The following is a 21,412-nucleotide window of genomic DNA, read 5'->3' on the forward strand; positions in this document are numbered from 1 at the left end:
GCACTCGAGATGGTATGTAAATTTAATTGTGATTTTGCCTTACCTTCACAGCATAGCTTCATGTAGTAGTTGCAATTAAATTCTCCTAGCTAGGTATGCTACATTCTCAATTATCTTTGTCAGAAGTAGCCTTCTTCTTTGCAATCCACATACACGCCATATGGAAATAAAACATGACAAATCTGTACATGTTTGTCCCTAGATTCCAATTAGTTTTAAGAATTATCCACTGAAATGATAGGCATCATCTGCTTGAATTCACACAGTAATAGGCCTACTTTGACTGACTGTACTTTTATACACATCTCTGTTGTAGTTAAGTTTACCCTGATACAGGAATCATTTAGCAATTGAACACACAGGCATATTAATTATTGTTACAAACAAGCATCAATTCTAATATAAATCAGAAAACACAATAAAAGACTACAAAACCTCAATGACAATATTTTATTGATAAAATGACTTACATATTAATATAATCTTCCCTTCCCCTCCCCACACACTCTACAGCAGCCACCCAGTCCCAGGCGGCGCTGCCGTATCAATGTTGCAATGCCACTGCTGGCATTGTATTTTGATGGCCACAGTGACATGAGGGTGGACTTCAGGCTCCCCCGAGAGTCATTTAACGCCCTCATGGCTGTGCTGGGCACTGATTGTGACCATGGTTGGGGCCCTGAGATCTCCTGTCTCGTTTTTATTTTTTGGCTTGCCAGCGCCACCTCCTATCGGGTGGTGGCCAGGGCCTTCGACATGCCCCGGGCCACCGTTCACCGGCTGGTGCACAGGATGAGTGGGCAGATCGCTGCGCTCCTGTACACCGTTGTCCGCCACCCTACAGGAGAGGAACTCCCACGCCTAGGTACCCGCTTCGCCCGTCTAGCTGGGTCAGCAGCCTTCAGCAGAGTGGTGGGGGCTATTGATGGCTGCCACATCCGAGTAAAGCCCCCAGCGGAGGATGCTGCCTGTTATTTCAACAGGAAGCTTTTTCACTCCATCCAGCTGCAGGCCATCTGTGATGATAAGTGCAAATTTATAGATGTGTGTGTGGGCTACCCAGGCTCAGTGCATGATGCCAGGGTCCTAAAAAACAGCCCCATCTACTATGAGCAGTCATACCCTCCACCAGGATACTGTATCCTTGGGGATGGTGGCTACCCCTGCCTGTCCCAACCCATCTGCCTCATGACCCCCTTCAGGCAGCCTGTCCGCAACCACCTCCAAGCACGCTACAACTGCTGCCTGTCAAAGGCGAGGTGTGTTGTGGAGAGGTCCTTTGGGATACTGAAGACGCGATGGCGGTCCATCTTCTTGAAGGCCCTGGAGGTGGATGTGAGGTTTGTGCCAGAGGTCATTGTCTGCTGCACTGTGCTCCACAACATCTGCCTCACAAACGGTGACCTGCTGGAGCCAGATGCAGATGTCAGGAGGGCAGCAGAGGACCAGCCAGCACCAGCACCAGCACCTCCAGGAAACGTCTCTGGGGCAGAAAACAGAGAAAGGATAGCCATTCAGTGCTATGTCCCAGACCATGACTACATTTAAATTAATGCAATACATATTTATAGGGGGTTCTGAACACCAGAATTGCCCTATAATTGGCAAACAATTTATGAGTTTGTAATATTTCACCATCACCATTTCACTTGTTTAGCAAATTATTTTGTCAATATGCCTCTAAAATTCCACAAGAGACTACTTTTCAAAGGGGCAAAGTTATGATGAGACTACTTTTCAAATGTATGCAGTTTAAAACTAAAATATAAATAAGCATTTTATAAGAAGAATATAACTAATCTCTTGCACATTTCAGTATGAGCTCCTAACAGCCCGCCCATTAGCAAATGACAGCTACTCATATGATAAGGGTATGGGAATTCAGTGATCACTATTGACTTCCTAGAAAAGTAAAACAGGCCTCAGCCCCCTACGGGTTAAGTGTTAGTAAACAGACATGTACATAAATCTTAAGTAACCAGGCTTTATTTTTGTCCAGAAATTTTCTCCAAAAGGGTGAGGAGGCGCTCCTCTCTGGCGGCTGCCTCACTCATTATGGCGGCTGTCTCCCTCCTCTCTGCTGCTGTCTCCCTCTCTCTGGCGGCTGCCTCTCTTTCTCTCCTCTCCTCACTCTCTCTGAGAAAGTTAAACCTTCTCTCCTCTAAGGCAACCGCCTCCCTGTGTCGCCGCTCCTCTCTCTCGGCAAACACCCTGGCCTCCTCTGCTCTCCTATGTTTCCCGGTTCATCTCCGCCCATGCCTCGGAGATCCTCCTGTCATTTTCCTCTATGACCTTGGCAACCTCCACATTGTCTACCCTCCGCCTTTTTGGGGTTGACAATGTGGAGGAAGCTCCACTTAAATTCCTGATCGGGAGGGGTGTGACCACAGCGGGGGGAGGGGTCCCTGCCACTTCCCGGCTGGATGAGGCAAAGAGGACTGGAGGGGTCACAGATGGCCTGGTCCCCAGTGCCTCATCCATAAGTGCATACCACTTCCAAGAAGCAGCAGTGACCCCACCCCCCTCTGTGCTCACACCCGTCCGGGGTTTCTTGAGCTCCTGCGGATGAAAAGACAGCCAAACTGGAGTTGCACATCATTGCGCCTTCAACTGATCTGGTAATTGGTTATTGAACTGAAGGCTGACCATACGATTACTTTACATTACTTTGAGCACAATACATAGATAAGAACAAGAGTAACAACAATCACCTTAATCATAATATATTGCATCCATGTACATGTACACTGCATGTAAATACTCACTAGCCATGCCATCTCTACATTGTGCAAGTGTGTTACTCTACAGGGGCAAAGTTATGATCAAGAAAGATACTTTATTGGACTAGGCTTTGTTGGACACTAGGCTTAATCTGACCTTATATTTGTGAATGAGGTTCTCCCACCTCTTTTTCACGAGCTTGGGATCCAACCTCCCAAGCCCTCTCTCCTTTATGAAGACCCTGGTGGAAATATATGCTGCTTTAACATCTTGCCTCAACCACATCCCTGACACAGTAATGACCACATTGATCATTGCAAGGTTAGCAACTAAGGCAACCATTTAGAGTAAAGTCCTATTAGCTACCATATGAGTCATTTTACTTACTCAAATCCAGTCACGGAGGCGTTCCTCTTCCCCGTGAAGAGGGATTTGTTCACCGACCGCCACGGGATTAAGGCCCTCGTGTCCTCGTCTGTCCCTAGACATGTGAAATACCACGACATTAAAATAAAAAACACACAACAATGATTGAAAGCTACAATTATTTCCTGCTCGTCAAGCTAAAAGTGTCCGATATAAGCGCCGCACTGGCAAAGAGGACCGGGTGCAGATCCAATGGCATCTAATGCTACCTAGCTAGCTAGGTATGCTAACAGTCGGTATACATCATATACATCGTTAACGCCACCAAATACTCATGTCGCTGGCTTTAATCTGAGAATGGCATGTTAGTAGTACATTTTAATATCAGTACCATGTTTAATTACCGCTGATACTTACATGTACGGTCTGTAGGTTCCTCTTGTGCTACCGTAGCCATCTCGTCCGCCATTGTTTTAGAAATAAAATGAAAAGCTGGCGAGAGGGCTCCTCCTCTTCCGCTACGTAGCCAAGATGGCGCACGTTTTGGGCCAGTAGTGTCCATCGTTTCACACTGCATTTTTTGCCCGTTTTGCAGTGCGCCATCCGGGTACTTTCAGTGCACTGAATTCTGCTGGTTTTGTCAGTGTGGCGCCCTAAGCACTGAAAGTCAGTGCTCGAAGTGCTCAAGTGTCCGGTAGTAGACACGCTCCAACACTAGATAGCCGTTTCCTTCATAGTAATATTGTAGTTATTACACGTGACATAGTTTGATATGTCAACCTTATAACGTTTTGTTTGTTTACACGAACTAACTACGTAGCGCGTAACTTTAGCGAATGCGTTAACGTTGGCTTGGCTTGTCCATCAATACGATATCTAATTTATAACTTACACAAAAATGGCTTTCGAACAGCCAGCCGACTGGCACAATAACGTCAGAGAAAACAAGTGTCTCTTGCAGTAAAGGCTAGCAATCAGAGACGTCTGCATCTGTTCTCACTGAATGAGACCGTATTTTTGTGCACCAAAGACGACGACTCATCACGTTTGTATGACAGTGACGACCATGTTTGAAAAATCTAAATAAAAAAACGTATTAAAAATAGTAATATTAGTATCCTCCTGTTTTTTTCTGACTAGCTAACTCTCCAGTAACGTCTTCGTATGGCCGTCACTGAGAAGTGTTGGTTTACAACTAGCACCAGCCTCATCGTTCTCCAAATTGATAAGACATAGCTAGATCAATGAAATTTGAATGGAAATATCTAGAATTGAGGCAGGGAGGTCACTCAACACCTTTGTAATGGCACTGCTTATGATATTTTTGCATCATCCATTTCTGAGTATGAAAGAGTGATTAAAGCTCAATTAACACCAGAATGACAGCCCAAGACATTCCTTAGTGTTGCCATAAAAATTAATTTAAGGATGTTCTAAGAACTAGTTACCTTAAAAAAAAACATGGCTAAAAATGTTTGTTTTTTCAACTTGGAAAAAAAAAACAAGACCTTCAGAAAATGGCAGACAATCATGACATTATATTGGTTTACATGCATTTAAGAAGGATTTAAAATACAATCCCATACAGGCTATCATGTGTCTACTAACACTAAATTACAAGGGAAGATCGGTCAAGAAGCCTGCATTGTTGTGATGGTCTTGGGAGTTACTCCGGACGTCCTAACTGGTGTTTCCAACCGAGACATTCTTGATTCGTTTTCTGTTGATGTAGGCATGCGTGAAGTAGGTTTCAAGCCCTGCAGTCTGGCTCTTTCGATCCTCGGCCACATCATGTTGCGAGCCTCTCGTTCTTCTTTGAATTCTATGCCAATATCCCTGCACACAGGATGGTTCCACGCCAGCTTCCACATCTTGTCCCGATAGGTTGGCAAACTGCATGATGATCTGACGATGCCGGCCTTTAAGCTAAATGTATGCTATTCCGAGCAAACCTCGGAGAGGCTCTCGTACGGGAAGTTAGAAAAATGAGTAGGTGCACGAAAGCCCCTCCGAGGTGCTCGGAGAGAGCGGTTAAAATCGGAGAGGCGTTCCCTGTGTCCGACTTCGTGAAATCGGAGTAGCATAAATTTTGCTTTAGTGGTTTTACCCAGTCTGTTTTTTTTATTGGTGAGCTGATTTTGAGAAATTAAACTTAAATTGCAGCTAAAGTTGTATTTCCTGGTTGCTAAGGTTATCCAGTTGCTATGCTAGCTAAGGAAACGTAATAACCTTAAACGATTTAATTTGGAAGAGTTCAATTTGCATGAAATGATAGCTGGTTATCTAGCTGATGTTAGTCTCCTCGATTTAACTCTTAAAATTATAATGGGAAAAGGTAGAAACCCTCAGGGTGCTTGTGCAACTTTGTATGAAAGAGTTCATATTCACACGTGCATATTCACACATATTAACACGAGTTCATCACAAACTAGCAGCTGCCAACTGTATGTTCCTTAGATATAATACCTGTGTAAAGAATGCTGATATGAATAACAACCAGTAGTCAGTGTGCAAGCTGCCAATTGAATGGTGATTTAAGATACTCTATTGGGTTTATGTATTTGTAAATCTGACTCTGAAAGAGTCAGTGCCTTACCAGCCACAAACCTCACCGCACGTCACTGGTCTGTGCACAGAGTCCAGAATTATGTCCAGTCTCGGCGCCCAGTCGGGTACCATCTTGCGTATCATCTCCATCACCCTCTGTCGTGTGTTTTCATCCTTACTTTCTGGGAGCCCGATTAGACGAAGATTCCATTTTAAGTTCTTGAACGTCTTTAACTTTAGACTTCTCCTTCCATTCTTTAATATCGGCAGCATTAAACTCAACCGCCTTGGGGACGTTAGCAACCATGACGTTGTTTTAACTGTTTACTGAATTCCCTACTAGCGCAGTTAGGTTGTGGATAGCTGCTAAGTTTGATATTAGCTCGTTTTGTTCAGGCGGTTTCATTTTTTTAATTGAGATATATGGCTCCAATATCCATGTTCTCATCGTCATAGTTGTGGTCCTGGTTAACATTAGCGCGACTACCATTAGCTTTATTAGCTGCTGTCTGAAGCAACACTTCAGACCCAGCCTCGGGTGCTGACATTACAATGCCCGACTCCTTTGTTTTACCATTCATATTTTCTTTCGTTTAACTGACCAATTCTGAGGTAAAAGTCAGGAGGATAAGTTGTTAAACATCAAAATTGAGACTAGGCATGCTCATTGATTTACATGTAACAAAAATGTAGCACAGGCAGACATTATTACTCTTGCTATTTTTTTTTTAAACATTATTAAGCATTTTACTCTGTCTTTCAGTTTAAGTTAACTTAAACACAGCTTAAAGTATGAGGCTAAGCCTGGGCTGGCAGTAGTTCTAATAACCCTAGGAGTCAGTCAGAACCAGACAGACAGAGCAGAGTTATTGAAGTGACTGCTCATCACGCCATCTTGCCGGACGTTCCAGGCGGTGTCATTCTGCAAACATCATTTGGTGTTTTGGTCATTTCTTCTTCTGTTAAGGGGCTGTGTGTGAGCTGTAATAATTTGCTAGCTAACTTAGCTCGTCTAGAAAACTAACTGAACAACTGCACATTAACCAACGCTTGTGTAACCGTGAGGGCAACTAGGAAATGTCTCTCCCTTAGTGTGTGTGTGTAGCTAGATAGATGGATGGATACTTTATTAATCCAGAGGGAAATTTAGGTAGCTATACCAATCCCAGTCCAGGAAGACTAAAGAGCCAACTTCAGATTGTTCTATACATCCGATGTATTAAAAACGATCAGTACGTTTAGATAAACAGAATATATAACAATTCGAATAAATGGCAATCATAGTTCATATAAATACATAGTCATTCGAATAAATAACAATGCGAATAAATAGCCATCAGCGTTCAAATAAATACATCAGTTAGCATACAAATAGAACTAACGTCCACCAATAAGTTCAGCGCGTTTGACGTGAAGACCCTTGTTAAATAAATCGTTGTTTAGAGGGGGGAGTGTTCACCAAAGGCCGTTGGACCTCATCTTGATCGCCGTAGATTAAATCAAGAAACAGTACAAAATGCAGACTGTCACATGTGGTCCTCATGTGGTCCTACTTGCTGATTTGCTGAAAGGTCCCTGACGGAGTTGGTGGGGCTGTAAAGTGCCTGGCGGATACGGCAGTCCAGAGAGGAAAAGACTTGCAGTTCCCTGAGGAATTGTACGAAAGAAAACTATTGGATATATGAGGATGAAATTGCAAAGTTTGTTGAAAAAGTGGCAAAGTAGTTAAACATACTGAGTGCCTAGTAAAGTTTGAGTGTTCCAATCATCATTGTTTTCGACATGTATGTGATGCATTGAGTGCATACTGTGGCGAAGATAAGAATGGGCTCGAGACGTTTGAATGGTTTTAGAACTTTTTACTGGTTCTCGAACACTCATTCATACTCGTACAAAGATTAACACTAAATACACAGGATTATAATCACAACATCTATAACACATGAACACGGTTGACACTTCAGTTATATATACAAAACACATCAATACAGAACAGGAACAATTCTACATCAACCACACACACAACAATGGGACATACACAACAGATAGCACTGTGGCTAAGCTAACAGCTGCGGTGTAGTACTCCCACAATACACCGCGGCATAACAACAACACCAGTCCGTGTAGCGGAATCCGAGCTACGCTACATAGCCCCCTCCAGGCGGGTTACATGTCCTCATGAACCCAAGCCTGCATTACAAAGTCCTGAAGACGAGCAGGGGCCCTGCTGTTTCCGCTCTGGATCCAGAGACCAAAACACTGTACTCGCAGTGGCCCAACTTCACCATCAGAGAAGGGCTGCTGTATCGCCGCTGGCAAAAACCATCTGGACAGCGCGAGACACTACAGCTGCTGGTGCCTCCCTGTGTGCGTGGCCAGGTGCTACGGATGAACCACGGCGCGGTGGGGACAGGACACTTTGGCATCTCAAAGACATTACACCGACTCCGGTCACGGTTCTACTGGAGGGGGCTATGGTGATAGACGAGGGTGGCGATCCTCCCATTAGGCCACCCTCTATCAGTTTAACGCCGGCTGCTGAGGTGCGATCCGTGGTGCCGGCGCCAAGCATTGGCGTGCCACATGCCCAGGTTCCCCGCATCGGTAGCAGCCGTCGTCTCGCCTCCTCTGCTGTCCGGGGCTCCGTCTGGGGTATCGACGTGCGTCGGTCGCCGCTGCCTGTCGTGTCACCACTTCGTCCTCATCGATCTCCCCGGTCACGTCCGCCTGCCGTATCTGATGTCTTGAGACGCAGAGGACATGTTCCACTCGCTCTGCTTCGTCCAGCGCCGTAGCCAGGGAGTGAGGAAAGTTCAGGCGAATGTGCTCTCGGAGCCGTTCTGGGCGCAGACCTCGCACAAACGCCTGCAGTGTGAGCACCTCCTGCTCGGCATCCGCAAAGGTGGAATATCCTCTCTGGGTGTAGAACCTCAGGTCAGCGGCGAAGGCCCCGAGGCTCTCTCCTTCCTTCCTGAAGCGGTTGGCCAGCTTCTCCCGTGCGTCGTCGGTGAACACCCGCTGTCCGAAACGGCGCTGCAACGCGTCTCTGATCGCCGGCCAGCTGGCGTGCTGGCCCGGCGATATGTCCATCAGCGCTTGCAGCGCCTTTCCCTCCAGGGCGAGTGCGACTTGCACGCCGGTCTCTTCGCTCGACCAGCCGTTGAAATTAGCCGCCAGCTGCACCTGGACGAAGTAGGTCTCCAGCAGTCCCTCTCCATGGTACTTCGGCAGCTTCATGGTTGCTCGCCGGGGCGGGTTGTAGATGGGTCCGGCGTCCAGGGTGGGCATCGGGAGCCGTCGATCCTGCAGCTGTCCCGGATATAGCGGCTCCAGGGCGGGCAGCTGGTCCACGGCTGGCAAGGCGATGTCGTCCCCCTTCGTGTCGCTCCTCTGCCGCAGGCCGCTGGCGCCGTCTGTTCCCTCGAAGAGACGTCGTGGTGGTGCGTCCAGCGGTGACTCCTCCATCCCGTAGCCTGGCAGAGTGGTCCTTGCGTAGTTCGCCGGTCCGGTGGCACCTCCAGGTGCTCCCCATGGCGTGTACATTCTTGATCTCCGTCAATCCCACTTCTGACACCAATGTGGCGAAGATAAGAATGGGCTCGAGACGTTTGAATGGTTTTAGAACTTTTTACTGGTTCTCGAACACTCATTCATACTCGTACAAAGATTAACACTAAATACACAGGATTATAATCACAACATCTATAACACATGAACACGGTTGACACTTCAGTTATATATACAAAACACATCAATACAGAACAGGAACAATTCTACATCAACCACACACACAACAATGGGACATACACAACAGATAGCACTGTGGCTAAGCTAACAGCTGCGGTGTAGTACTCCCACAATACACCGCGGCATAACAACAACACCAGTCCGTGTAGCGGAATGTATAAATGTAATGTAACACTTATAAATGTAAGTGTTATTCATGAAGTCACTGCGATAGATCGTGTTTGTAGTGGGCTTCATGTGAGCGCACATTGCTATTAGTAGCGATTAGCATGCTAAGCGGAGATTTAGTATGTTCTGTCTTATATTGATTTGATGTAATAAGGATGAGTTCATCCTGTACCTATAGCATTATCGAGAACTATTGAAGGATGATCTAGTGGACAAGGTAAAATTGTGTCTTCATTCAAGTGTAACTTAACCAAAATGCCTATTAAGGCAACCAGCTAATGTTGAGCACAAACAGATTTGATTTGACCATAGGCTATGAACATGTTCATTCATCTGACACTAGGCTAAAGTGTTAGCGAAATCCCGTTAGTCACAACTAAAACAATGTTACAGTATGCAGAGTGCCAGTATAAGCTCAATAATTAACAGGTTAATAGCTAGCAAACTGGTTAGATCATAGATTTTCTTTTGACACTAGCAGACTAGAAAGCGTTAGCAAAATCCCGCTAGCCACGATTAGCTAGCTCAACTAACCACAATGCAGGTTGAGTGCTGGTGTGGGTTTTATACCTGCTAGGGTGCTCATATCTACTAGGGTAAGTCATAGACGCCATTTTGTCTGTCGCGTTTTGACGTATCGACTCCTCATTCGTTAACCTCTGCTCGCGGAGTTCAAGGGCGTAGCTGTTGAATATATACCTATGTAAAATGTATTAAAAAAAGAGGACCTGATCACGTTAATGTGGCCAGTCAACTGATGAGTTTCGGGGGCACAGTCGCTAATGACAGTAGGCTAGCTACAAAACACTTTACCAAAAGAAATGTACTGTACCCTCACGCAAAAAAATGAATAATTAAATCAGACGAGTTTCCTACTGTTAATACGTCTGCCTCACCACATCTACGTTAATCTGTCAGTCTGCCCCAGGATAGCTGTGGCTACTGATGTAGCTTACCACCACCGGTATGACTGTGTATGAATGACTACTGGACTCTGGACTTTGTAAAGCGACTTCGGGTATTTAGAGAAGCGCTATATAAGATTGAATGATTATTATTAGTATTATTATTATTGATCAACCCCACTGCGCAATGTGACGTCTTTTCTATGTAATTTTTGGACTTCTAATTTTGGTCCACTGAAGGGGTTGTTTTGTAACGCCAGGCGACGTGAGTTTTTGGACGTCTACCGCACGTCTAATGTTGACGCCATTGGGACCTCAGTATAAAGGCTATTTATAGTCCAAATGTGGTCGTTTGTGGACGTCTTTTCAACATCGAATTTAGACTAATTTCAGACGTCATTTTTATACTACTTCTATAAATGTAATCTCATGTTTCACTTTCAATTTCACCTTTGTATGCTGTTAAAGTTATCAGCTGCTGCCAATCAAATGGAGTTTTAGGGAAATTATCTGGAACAGTAGGCCACCTTCTGAAATGGGACTAGATCATTTTCCATAGACTCAATTTGATAGTCTCAGTAGCAGCTAGAGACGCTTTCAAATGTGTAATGAATTTCTAGTTCAAACTAGCTGCTGAGCTCAAACAAAGCTACAGAAAATTAACACATGGTACAGAAAACATGTCCTCCACCCTCTGGAAACATTCAAGTTATTAACATACCAATAAATCACAATTCAATACCACCGTATCGATTTTTATTCAAAAATACAATGTACCAAGAGAATTATGAATGAATAATTACAAATTCATAGAATTGAACTCGAGTCCTGTAGGGTTCATCTAGGCATGGTAAATCCTCCACGTCTTTGCGGCGCGTGCTTTAGGTGCTCGGATACATTCACTTTCACGTATTCCTCATTGGCCGCAGAATCGAATTTCATGAGCCCTTCTACACAAGCACAAAAAGAGAAATTATTTAGAATAATACTGGATTAATACAAAGCCATCTCAGCAGTTGTTAACTGTAACACTTAGGCTGTCTAGACTGGATGTGGTGTGTAATCCGTACTTTTCGGTTGTTCGGTGGGAAGCTCGCCATCTAGTTGTCGTCGTTGTTGTTTTCAAGCAGTATTTTAGTCAGTCAGTCAGTCAATATTCACTGTAGGTGATTCTACAATGACAATGTTCATTTCGATCCTCAAAGTTTCAAACCAACATCTTCGTCCAGCAGGTCCGCTGTCCTCGGTGTAGCTAGCTGGCTAGGCTACAAGTTAGCACTCGACTAGCACAAAATCATGAAAACATAAATCACGTATCTTCAAACTGTACAACGGTACCTTTTCTATCATACTCGTGTAAACAATTTAACTTTAAAATATCATTCAATAATTCAATTTGGTTTCATTAATTAGGTCAGTAAAGGCGTTGAATTTTTATAAGGTTGTCCCCGTAAATGTTTTAACCGTCTTCTTCTTATCTCAACGTCTTCTCTCTTTTTAAATTCAAAGTAAAAGTTGCGCGAGCTCTTCAGCACACACTACGTCCTGTAGAGGGCGCTCCAACATTACAATTCATTCATTAAAAAGCTATGCTAAATTCCTAAGGTAATAATAAATACATAACTAATCAATGTTTAATGTTTATTATTAGACTATTTATTAATTACTATTTATACATATTTACAGAATTTTAACGGTAACTTTGTTAACCTTGGTTACATTGATATTTGTAAATAATTATAATGTAAATTTCCTGCACCTTTCATGGACGTCCAAAACAATTACCAAATGTTGAACGTCAATATGACGTCCACGTTAGGTCACAGTTGGACGGTCCAAATAGTGGACCTAGTTTGGACGTCGAACAGATGTCCAGATTTGGTCATGGACCGACGGACCCAATATAGACATGATCTGCACGTCTATCCGACGTCCAATGTTTAAAGGGACCATAGCGAATGTCATCCAACATTTTTAGGCGCGCAGCGGTGCCCTGGCTATTTACCTCAGGTACCTTTACAATGGTAAACCGTAGTATTAATACCCATTGCACCTGTTGTGGTCAAGTAATGTCCACGTCTGTGTAGCGGCAAATAACACAAAGTCACACTGTGATTGAAGGTTGTTATCGTTTTGTTTTGTTAGTTAGTTTAGCTAACTGAAGCTACACGAGCTAACCAGCTAGCGAAACCGTTAGCTGGCTAGCTTGCGAAAACCGTTACGCTAGCCACCTACACACACACACACAGCCGTATAGGCGGTGTATCTGGTTATTGGGGTGGCCCTTAAAAGGGCCGTTGTGTGGCTCAGAGGACCAATTTGACAACGTCAATTATATTGGCCATGAGCAGGGAGTTGCCCAGAGGGTTAAGGTGAACCCCGTCCCTCCGGAAAACAGGCATAGAGCGACGGAGGTTGGTATGCCTCGCGAAGCTCATGCCCATATCCCGAAGGTAGGAGTCCACCGCCTTATTAACATGACTCCTCGCCTGGTTGAGGCGCCCCATGGTGTCACAAGTCCCCCTCATCCAAACCCTCCGCTCGCTAATGTTGGAAAACACAACCTGGGCACCAGGGAACAGAGCCACGACCAACGCAAGGTCATACTTGACCCTGTGGATGAGGTCTGAGCCCTTGGTGAACCCCAGTTCATTTCCTCCAACATGAATGAGGAGGACCTGTGGTGCGACCCGAAGCCTTTTCTGGGACTCCAACAAAGGGATCAGTTGGCCCCACCGCATACCTCTCTGTCCTAGCCACTCCACATTGGCAGGCAAAGATAGGTTAGGGTCACCTTGAGCCCGAGCATGGCTCTCAAGCAAGAAAACCCAAGAATCGCCCACGAACCAAATTGTTGGCAACTCAGTCATGGTCGTAATAATGAGGAAATGTCCGTGACCTTGTATTTAAAGTCCTTTGTGCGCATCCTTACACATTAGAGATGTATTGTATGATTGGATTAAATATCAGCCTCTCGCTCATTTTTTGCCCACTGATGTATTTATGGAGTGAATTATACCGCTGTATTTAAAATCAGGTTTGGTAAAAGGTAAGTCTTGTAGCCACAGTCGCTTGCTAGTATCAGGTGAATAAGCTAAACTTTATGTTTGCATTGCAACGGATGATTAGTTTATATCTTTGTGTCATTGATTAATTTTTTTTTTTTTTAAACGAGTGAAAAACCAAGGGTTTCGTGACGGGAATCGCCACTTTTCTGAACAGCTGGATCACTTAGCTATTAGCATGCTAAGTAGCTACTGTACAGTTCGCGATAGGTACTGTGTTACTCGACAGTGGTAATTAATTGTTTATGGGGTCCTACGGGAAAATAATCGGCCAGCAAATAAATTCTGACCAATGAAGTAGCAAAATGTAATACTCCATTGACAAATGAGCAGTCGAAACGTCACAATCGCGACGCGTTCTATGACGCACCTAGTAGTCATTAAACCCACACTAGCCCAACCTTACTTGCAGAGAGCTGGTTAGCTAACATTGATGTACATGATGTGAATAACTTATCCAATATTAAGCCACGGCCGATATTAACTGGGCAACCAGGCAAGGGCTTTTGGTTGCTAAATTACACTAAATGGTTGTGTAGCGCCCCTGTACTCAACTGGGAGCGGAACAGTCTATGCATATGACCTCTATCGCTAGGATAGAGGTGCTTCAGGTTCTCGTAGTTAGTATGTTTAGGCTAGTTCTAGGCTCGGCATTGGAGGGGGGGAGAAAACTGACAATAATAAAAGCATATACAATTTAGGGTAAATACAATAGTTTTAATAAATATAATGTTATAATGATAACAATGATAATAACAATAAGACAATGATACAAAAGAAAAGAGAGCCCTATTAATTATCAAATAAAATACAATTAAACAGTTCAAAACAAAACAAATAGTCTGTGTAGTGAGTGAAATCAGTGTATGTGTTCCTTAGCTGGTTCCAGTCCGGATCCTCAGGTCAATCTGGGTTAGCTCGCCATCCAACATTCCAATGTGTTCAAAAAACCAATCTGCGTATAGCAGTTCAACAGAACAATCAACAATCAATAATCTAATATTAAAAGGTTCCGATCTCAGACACGCACAGACTATTGTGCACGAGCCTTGGAACATTCCACTCCAACGTCTCCCGTTTCCGAGAGTCTGTAATATATACAGTACATTAGCCTAATAATAAGTTAATTCCCAATTCAATAAAATAACCTTTATACATTCCCCAATTCCCCTATACAAAGACATATAACTCCCGATTCTATACTTACACTTATATTTTCTTTAACATACACATATCATTCTTGATTCAACTATAACAACTATAATTTCCCCGATTCAGCTATCCCAAACGATTTAACTCCCGATTCGATATTAACACTTATCATACACAAATATCATTCTACATATAACAATAGTACAAACACAAACATTAAAAGAAATTCTCCGATTGGTTTTAATTATCTAAATTGGCTAAATAAAACGGTCAGTTTAATTACTCACCGGAGATCCGAATGAAAGATCAAACGGTTTACGTCAGTCAAGTAAAACAAGTACTTTACTAAGATACTAAGTAAAGTAAAGTAATTTAAAAGAAGAAATATTAATCAATCAAAGGGAAAATCGATTTAAAAGTAAAAAGAGGGTTTCATAGAGGAGCATAAATCAAACGGGTGCATCAAAGGAATCAAGAAGAGTATTAATAAAAGAAAACAAAAGATCTCCTTGGAGACGGTCGCGTGAAAGATTTTCACGCGACTTATTTGATCCACTTATTTAGGTGGGTTACAGTTTCATTCATTATTGCCCTTATTTTGAGCAAACTGTCATTGATATGGTAAATATTTAATGTTCAGGAGAGGTGGCAAAGCAGAGGCTGTGTTAAAAATCGCAGCGTAACAGTCATTTTTCAAGGTACTGTAATGGCAGAAAGTGACCGGGTGCCAAAAAGACAAAACCGAAAAGACCTCCTAGTATCTAGCACCTAAGTATCACCTGATCCTAATCCTCCAATCAACAGCCAGTTTGTGTACCAAAACGGCTCTGAACATGTAAACTTTTCATGGAAAACTCATTGAGGTATTACTCCTGGCTCTTCCTTGGAAGGTAGAGCTGCTGGTGCTGGATATTACCATGTCACTCAGAGTCGTTCGAAAGCCAATATTACATCACCCGGGCTCTTTTTGGCACCCGATCACTTCTTGCCATGACAGTACCATCTGTGTAGCCTTGATGCTGCCTATTACCCATACCTCAGCGTGCAATTTTACAGACGGTAACATTTTGACGGTAACATTAACACTAGTTATGTACTTGTATAGGTAATAATACTAGTTGTCATGAACCATAACTGTTTGTGGATGTTCTCGACTAGTTAGCGTAGTTCGCTAGATAGATAGCTAGCTACAAGCAAAAAGAGGACGTAAACCTAGCATCAATGTCCAAGCGTGTTGTATAGGGTGACCATATTTGAGTTTGTGAAAAAGAGGACACTTTGTCGCGGGGGAGGAGGCAGGGTAGGCTAGTGTATAGCATGCTGGACCCCGCGAAGTGTCCTCTTTTTCACAAACTCAAATCTGGTCACCCTACATAACGTTTTCGTGATTTAACTGGCTGCTATATATGAATTAATATATGAATCAAATGAATCAGCCCATGACTGACTGCTGCAACATCTATCATTATTTTTTGGTGAGTGCACAAGCTAATGTGCTACATTAGCGCAGCACTGCACCTGAACTTGCTTCTTGAACTTTGCTACAGTCAGTGATTTTTCTGTCCACGCCCCCCAGGCGACTTTACGCATGCGATTTAACGCATGTAATTTGTGCCGTGGACACCCTCCGTCAGGGTACCTTGTGTCAGATCTACAAGTCCCGTAGGCACACTGTTTCAGCATGCTGCTCAGACCTCTAAGTTGTCGGACCCTCTTCTCTTAGTAGCGGTTGTTAAGGTATGATTGGACGAGGGCCGTTCTAGGGAGGAGTTTTGCGATCGGTCAATTCTTTCACTTATGAAGCAGATGGTTGCAAACAAATAAATATTTTAATAATAAATCATTTACAGCATTATGTTTTTTTTTATAGTACATGAAAATAATCACACAACAACAGAGTTCAGTTAAAATAATTGTATTTTATTGGAAAGCTCCCCAAGCAAGCTCAAGGGCAACAGTGACGAGGGAAAACTCCCATGTAGGAAGAAACCTCGGGAGGGCCCAGGCTCAGGGAGCGACCACCCTCCTTGGTCATGTTTGTGTTTGTGAGGTGAATGTAGTGAGTAGGGTGGGTGGAGTGAGTGCGGTGTGTCAGGCTCCTGTCTGCGTTCCTTCAACAACATGACCGGTGTTATAACTTAAATTAATGTAATAACAATATACAATCAAAGAAGTATACAACACTTTATTAATCAAAGAACTGTACAACAATTTATCAACAATAATCGTGTTCCGGTGGAAGACACTGAAGTGCGGACAGCTGATCTGCAATGCTGTCTCGCAGGGCACTACCACTTGTTGTTTCGCCATGGGTCCTCTCCCTCGACGGGCTCTTCAGGGTCCTCCTCATCCACCGGTAGGACATCATCATTGCCCAGACATACATTCTGAAGCATAGTGCAACACACAATGACATCTGGCACAAATGAGACGTCCACCTCCAAGGCACAGAAAAAGACGAACCTCCACCTGGTCTTCATTATGCCAAAAGCCCGCTCAATGACCGAACGAGCTCTGGCATGATGCGCGTTAAAACCTACAAGTAAGTGTTGGGAAAAAAATTAATGACATGTAATTACTCTAATTAATCTCTGTGACATTGCGATTAAAATCACATATTTTAATGTACCAACCTCTGTTGTGCCACTCCCCTGAGCGGATTCTTGAATGGTGTGATGGGGTTGTCTGATGAGGCCCATTTCCCCCATCCCCCAACAAGAAGGTACCAGGGGGTGGGTACACGGCAGACCGGAACAGGGGGCTGTGCCTCAGGACCCGGGCGTCGTGGACACAACCTGGATAACCCACAAACACATCAATAAACCTCCCGGCATGGTTACACACCACCTGCAGCTGTATAGACGGGAACAATTTCCTATTGAAATAATCCTGGCCTTGGGGCTCTCCCGGGGATTTGATACGAACATGGCAGCCGTCAATGGCTCCCATGGCCCTGGCAAAAGCCCCATGCCTAGCCAGTCGGGCAAAACCCTCCGATACCTCTCTCTGCCCCTCTGCAGTGGAAGGTAGCCTGACGACCCTTGGCAATGCTGCTGTGCAGACAAAAACACCACAGTTAGTGCTGTCTGTCTGTTTCCACTGTGGTGGTAACACAACGTCCCAAAGGGACAGATCATTCCTAAATGCGTTGGCCAAGACTAATCTGTCCTGTGTTTTTATTGTGTTGTAGATTCCTAGTGAATCAAAAATTTGTTTTTTTTGGGGGGTACCATTAATTACTGTGGTAAGGGTGTGAAACACTGCTTTGTCCTGTGAAGACCAAAAAAAGTGTAAACTTCTTACTACTACTTACAGTGGAAAGTTGTTTGTGATCTGCAACAATCACTGCAATGCGCGTATTTACAATCTATAAGAAAGAAAAACAAATGTAATGACAACATGATAGGAAAAAAGTAGAATAAAAATGTATTTGTACGTTTTACTTACATCATAAATCAGCCAGTTGAACTCTGGGCCTGCCAGACTGTCTAAGTCGCGAAACGTGGCACGACAACTTCCAATGCTGATCATGACCGAGTCTTTGTTGGCCTCAGCATTGCGGATCTGTTGCGTCAGTACCTGATGGATTGGAAGCATGTGTACAGAAGTTAGTGTGTACAGAAGTTAGCACACATAATGGCCACCCCAAACCACTACTTAATGGAAAAGATGGTTCACATGATAAACATAAGACCATTTTACCTTTGCAGCTAAAGGCACAGGGAACTTGTCCTCCAAAGTTAGAGACTACATACAGAGAAACAGTGAATGAGTTAACCTGTTAATTCAGAAGGGTATTTTTGACAATTTCCGCCTATATTGCACTGTCCCATTTAAAACTTGAATATCTATGGTTCTAAACATTGCATAATAACCATTCATGGCTTAAATTAAAGAAGACACTTGGCCCATCAAATGCAACCAGTTAAAGTGTTTTATTATGTCATTTTAGTTTACATTTCAGAGCAGCAAAACCAACATTTTTGTCAGAAAAAAACATAAAACGCCTAGTGTTTTTTTATGTTTCAGTGTAGAACTGGGTTTTGAATGTCATAGGAAGCTAACATTTACATTTCCTGATGCAACAACATCTTGACAGTGTGTGTAAAAAATTTGAAGCATATAGACAAAAGTTTACAAGTGTTACACATCAGTTTCCATATGATACCTTTAGACGTGTCTCATAACCTCTCCAACCTCACCAAATACAAAATCCAGTACCTGTCACTGTACATCAAGAATTCATACTTTTTTTCTTGCCTTCTGTACTACAGCAAACCATTCTGAATTAATTTCAGTGTAATATATTGTAATTTATTGTGACAACACATATGATGGTCTATAGCCTCTCCAAAATATACCCAAAAACCTATCCAGATCCATATAAAAGTACATGTATGTTTTGTGATTTTGTACTCAAAAGTACATCATGTATGTTTTGTGGTGGTGGGGTGTGGAGGTGGTGTAGGGGTGTGTGGAGGTGGTGTGTAGTGGTGTGTGGAGGTGGTGTAGTGGGGTGTGGAGGTGTTGTAGTGGGGTGTGGAGGTGTTGTAGTGGTGTGTGTAGTGGAGGTGTGTGGTGGGGTGTGGAGGTGGTGTAGTGGTGTTTGGAGGTGGTGTAGTGGGGTGTGTGGTGGGGTGTGGTGTAGTGGTGTGTGATGGGGTGTGGTGGTGTGTGATGGTGTGTGGAGGTGGTGTAGTGGGGTGTGGGTGTGGAGGGATAAGATGAGATGAGTTCTGTTCTGATGAGATGAGATCTGTTCAGATGAGATGAAATGAGTGGGGAGCGGACAGATGCATCTCCTGCAGGGACATCTCTCTGGAAAAAAATAAATCAATTGGCAAATGTTACACAAACAACTCAGCAATCCAGCAAAAAAAATTAAGACATTGTAAAATAACCAAACACAATATGCAACTAAAAACAAGAAAGATGCAGACATAGAGAGTACACAACAGGAGAAATATAACATGCCATACATACCAAAATGTATGCTAATAGTATTATGCGTGTGTGAACGAATTCATGCAGATATGTATAGTTTACATCAGGAGGACACAACACAGCAAAAATAGCATGTAGCTAACGTTAGCGAACTTGCTAGCAGGCTTGCTAATTTGCCAGACAAATACATAGGCAAGCCAATAATTTGGAAACGTACAAAAATGCATACCAATAGTATTATGCGTGTGTGAAACCATACATACAGATATGTATTTACATAGTTTACATTACGAGCACACAACAAAAATACCATGTAGCTAACTTTAGCGAGCATGCTAGCAGGCTGGCTAATTTGCCAGACAAATACATAGGCAAGCCCATATTGTGAGAGCATACCAAAGTGCATACTAATAGTATTATGCGTGTCTGAAAACATAAATGCAGATATAGATACTTACATGTCATGTCTAGGACACAATCCAGCTGTTCCAATTGTGTCCATAGGCGAACTCCACGTGTTGTGTTGAATGCGCAAAGCCTGTGCTTGGAATGACTCCTCTGGCGCATGGAAAGCGCACCAGAGAACCATCGGTTACGCGTGGACCAATCACACCGTAATATTATTCAAAGACAGGCAATGGGCATACCATTGTAAACATGAGAATGAGTACTATTGGATAGAATAGGTGTCAATCAGTTTATAGTAACTGGATTGGAGAAACAGGCATTTTGAATGCGGTCATCTGTTACAGGAAGTGGTTGGTTTGTGGGCACTAGACATGAAAATTACGGTAGAACAAGGAATAAAATGTACTGTGGCCAATACAAACTACACAGTTTCGTAGAAGAGATATATGGCTTTGATTATTCAGGTATGTTTAAAAAATATATATATATTTGTCATGGCCATGAGGAGCTCGAGAAGATTGAGATCATATGATATGGGAAATGGAGGCATGTTTTGTGCTGTGATGTGAGTACATAAATAAACCACAATAATATCCTCAGTTAAACTATTCAGTGTCATCATTTAGTTGTTTGGATAGATAACGATTTTTTCATGGCAGAAAACAAGACATTTTGGCAAAGATAGCATGTTTAAATGGACGATTAGTTTGAGGAGGCGTCAGGGGGTGGGGCACACCACGTTTTTCTTTTGGTCGTTTTCTAATGACCTGCTGAACACAGGCATTTGATATTACGTGTGCTTGTGGCAGTATTAGTGCTTTTTCAGATAAAAGTCTGTTTATGGTAAAATGTTTTTTATTTTTGTGGCTACATGCACGTAATTAAGATGTTATCAGCCCGGTCGCGCATCTGAACTAACAGGTTAAATAACCAACAGATCAGAAGCAGAAGAAAACTAATACATTGTAATGAACACTAATAGAGTGGAGACAGTAGGAATGTCTGAAATAAAAAAAAAATTAAAAAATTAAAAAAAACTCAAAGACAAAAACATTCAGCATCTACTGCATATACATCTAAATACATATATATTTGTTCTCTGTTCAAGGTTGTGCCCTTACCTATGTCTGTCTATCTGTATGTGTGATCGGGTTCAACAACCTCAACTTTTAGGAAAAAGGAACATAAAACCAGTGGTGTATAAAGTACCTAAAAGCCATACTTGAGTAAAAGTAAAGATACCTTACTGGAAAATGACAAAAGTAAAAGTAACCTTTTAGAATACTACTTGAGTAAAAGTCTTAAAGTATCTGATCTTTACTGTACTTAAGTATCAAAAGTAATGTTCTGATATTAAATGTACTTACGTATTGAAAGTAAAAGTACAAG

At 43.0% G+C, this 21,412-nt stretch overlaps 1 protein-coding gene and 1 long non-coding RNA gene across 3 annotated transcripts; one reads left to right on the forward strand and one right to left on the reverse strand.

The window, feature by feature from the left end:
- Window positions 1-555: 555 nt before the first annotated feature.
- LOC116218252 (putative nuclease HARBI1) lies at window positions 556-1,548 on the forward strand. Its single transcript, XM_031559151.1, has one exon. The coding sequence runs from the start codon at window positions 556-558 to the stop codon at window positions 1,546-1,548; it is 993 nt and encodes a 330-aa protein (XP_031415011.1).
- Window positions 1,549-16,841: 15,293 nt separating this feature from the next.
- LOC116218119 lies at window positions 16,842-20,372 on the reverse strand. Of its 2 annotated transcripts, XR_004162684.2 has the most exons (5): window positions 20,074-20,372; window positions 18,374-18,418; window positions 18,119-18,250; window positions 17,985-18,038; window positions 16,842-17,721 (listed from the first exon to the last, which is right to left on the reverse strand). It is a non-coding gene; the product is annotated as an uncharacterized LOC116218119 (long non-coding RNA). The 2 variants fall into 2 exon arrangements; XR_004162683.2 differs by having other exon boundaries at window positions 16,842-18,038.
- Between the last annotated feature and the right edge of the window lie 1,040 nt (window positions 20,373-21,412).

The sequence above is a fragment of the Clupea harengus genome, chromosome 21 (genome assembly GCF_900700415.2).
Source record: "Clupea harengus chromosome 21, Ch_v2.0.2, whole genome shotgun sequence".
Taxonomy (NCBI): Eukaryota; Metazoa; Chordata; class Actinopteri; order Clupeiformes; family Clupeidae; genus Clupea; species Clupea harengus.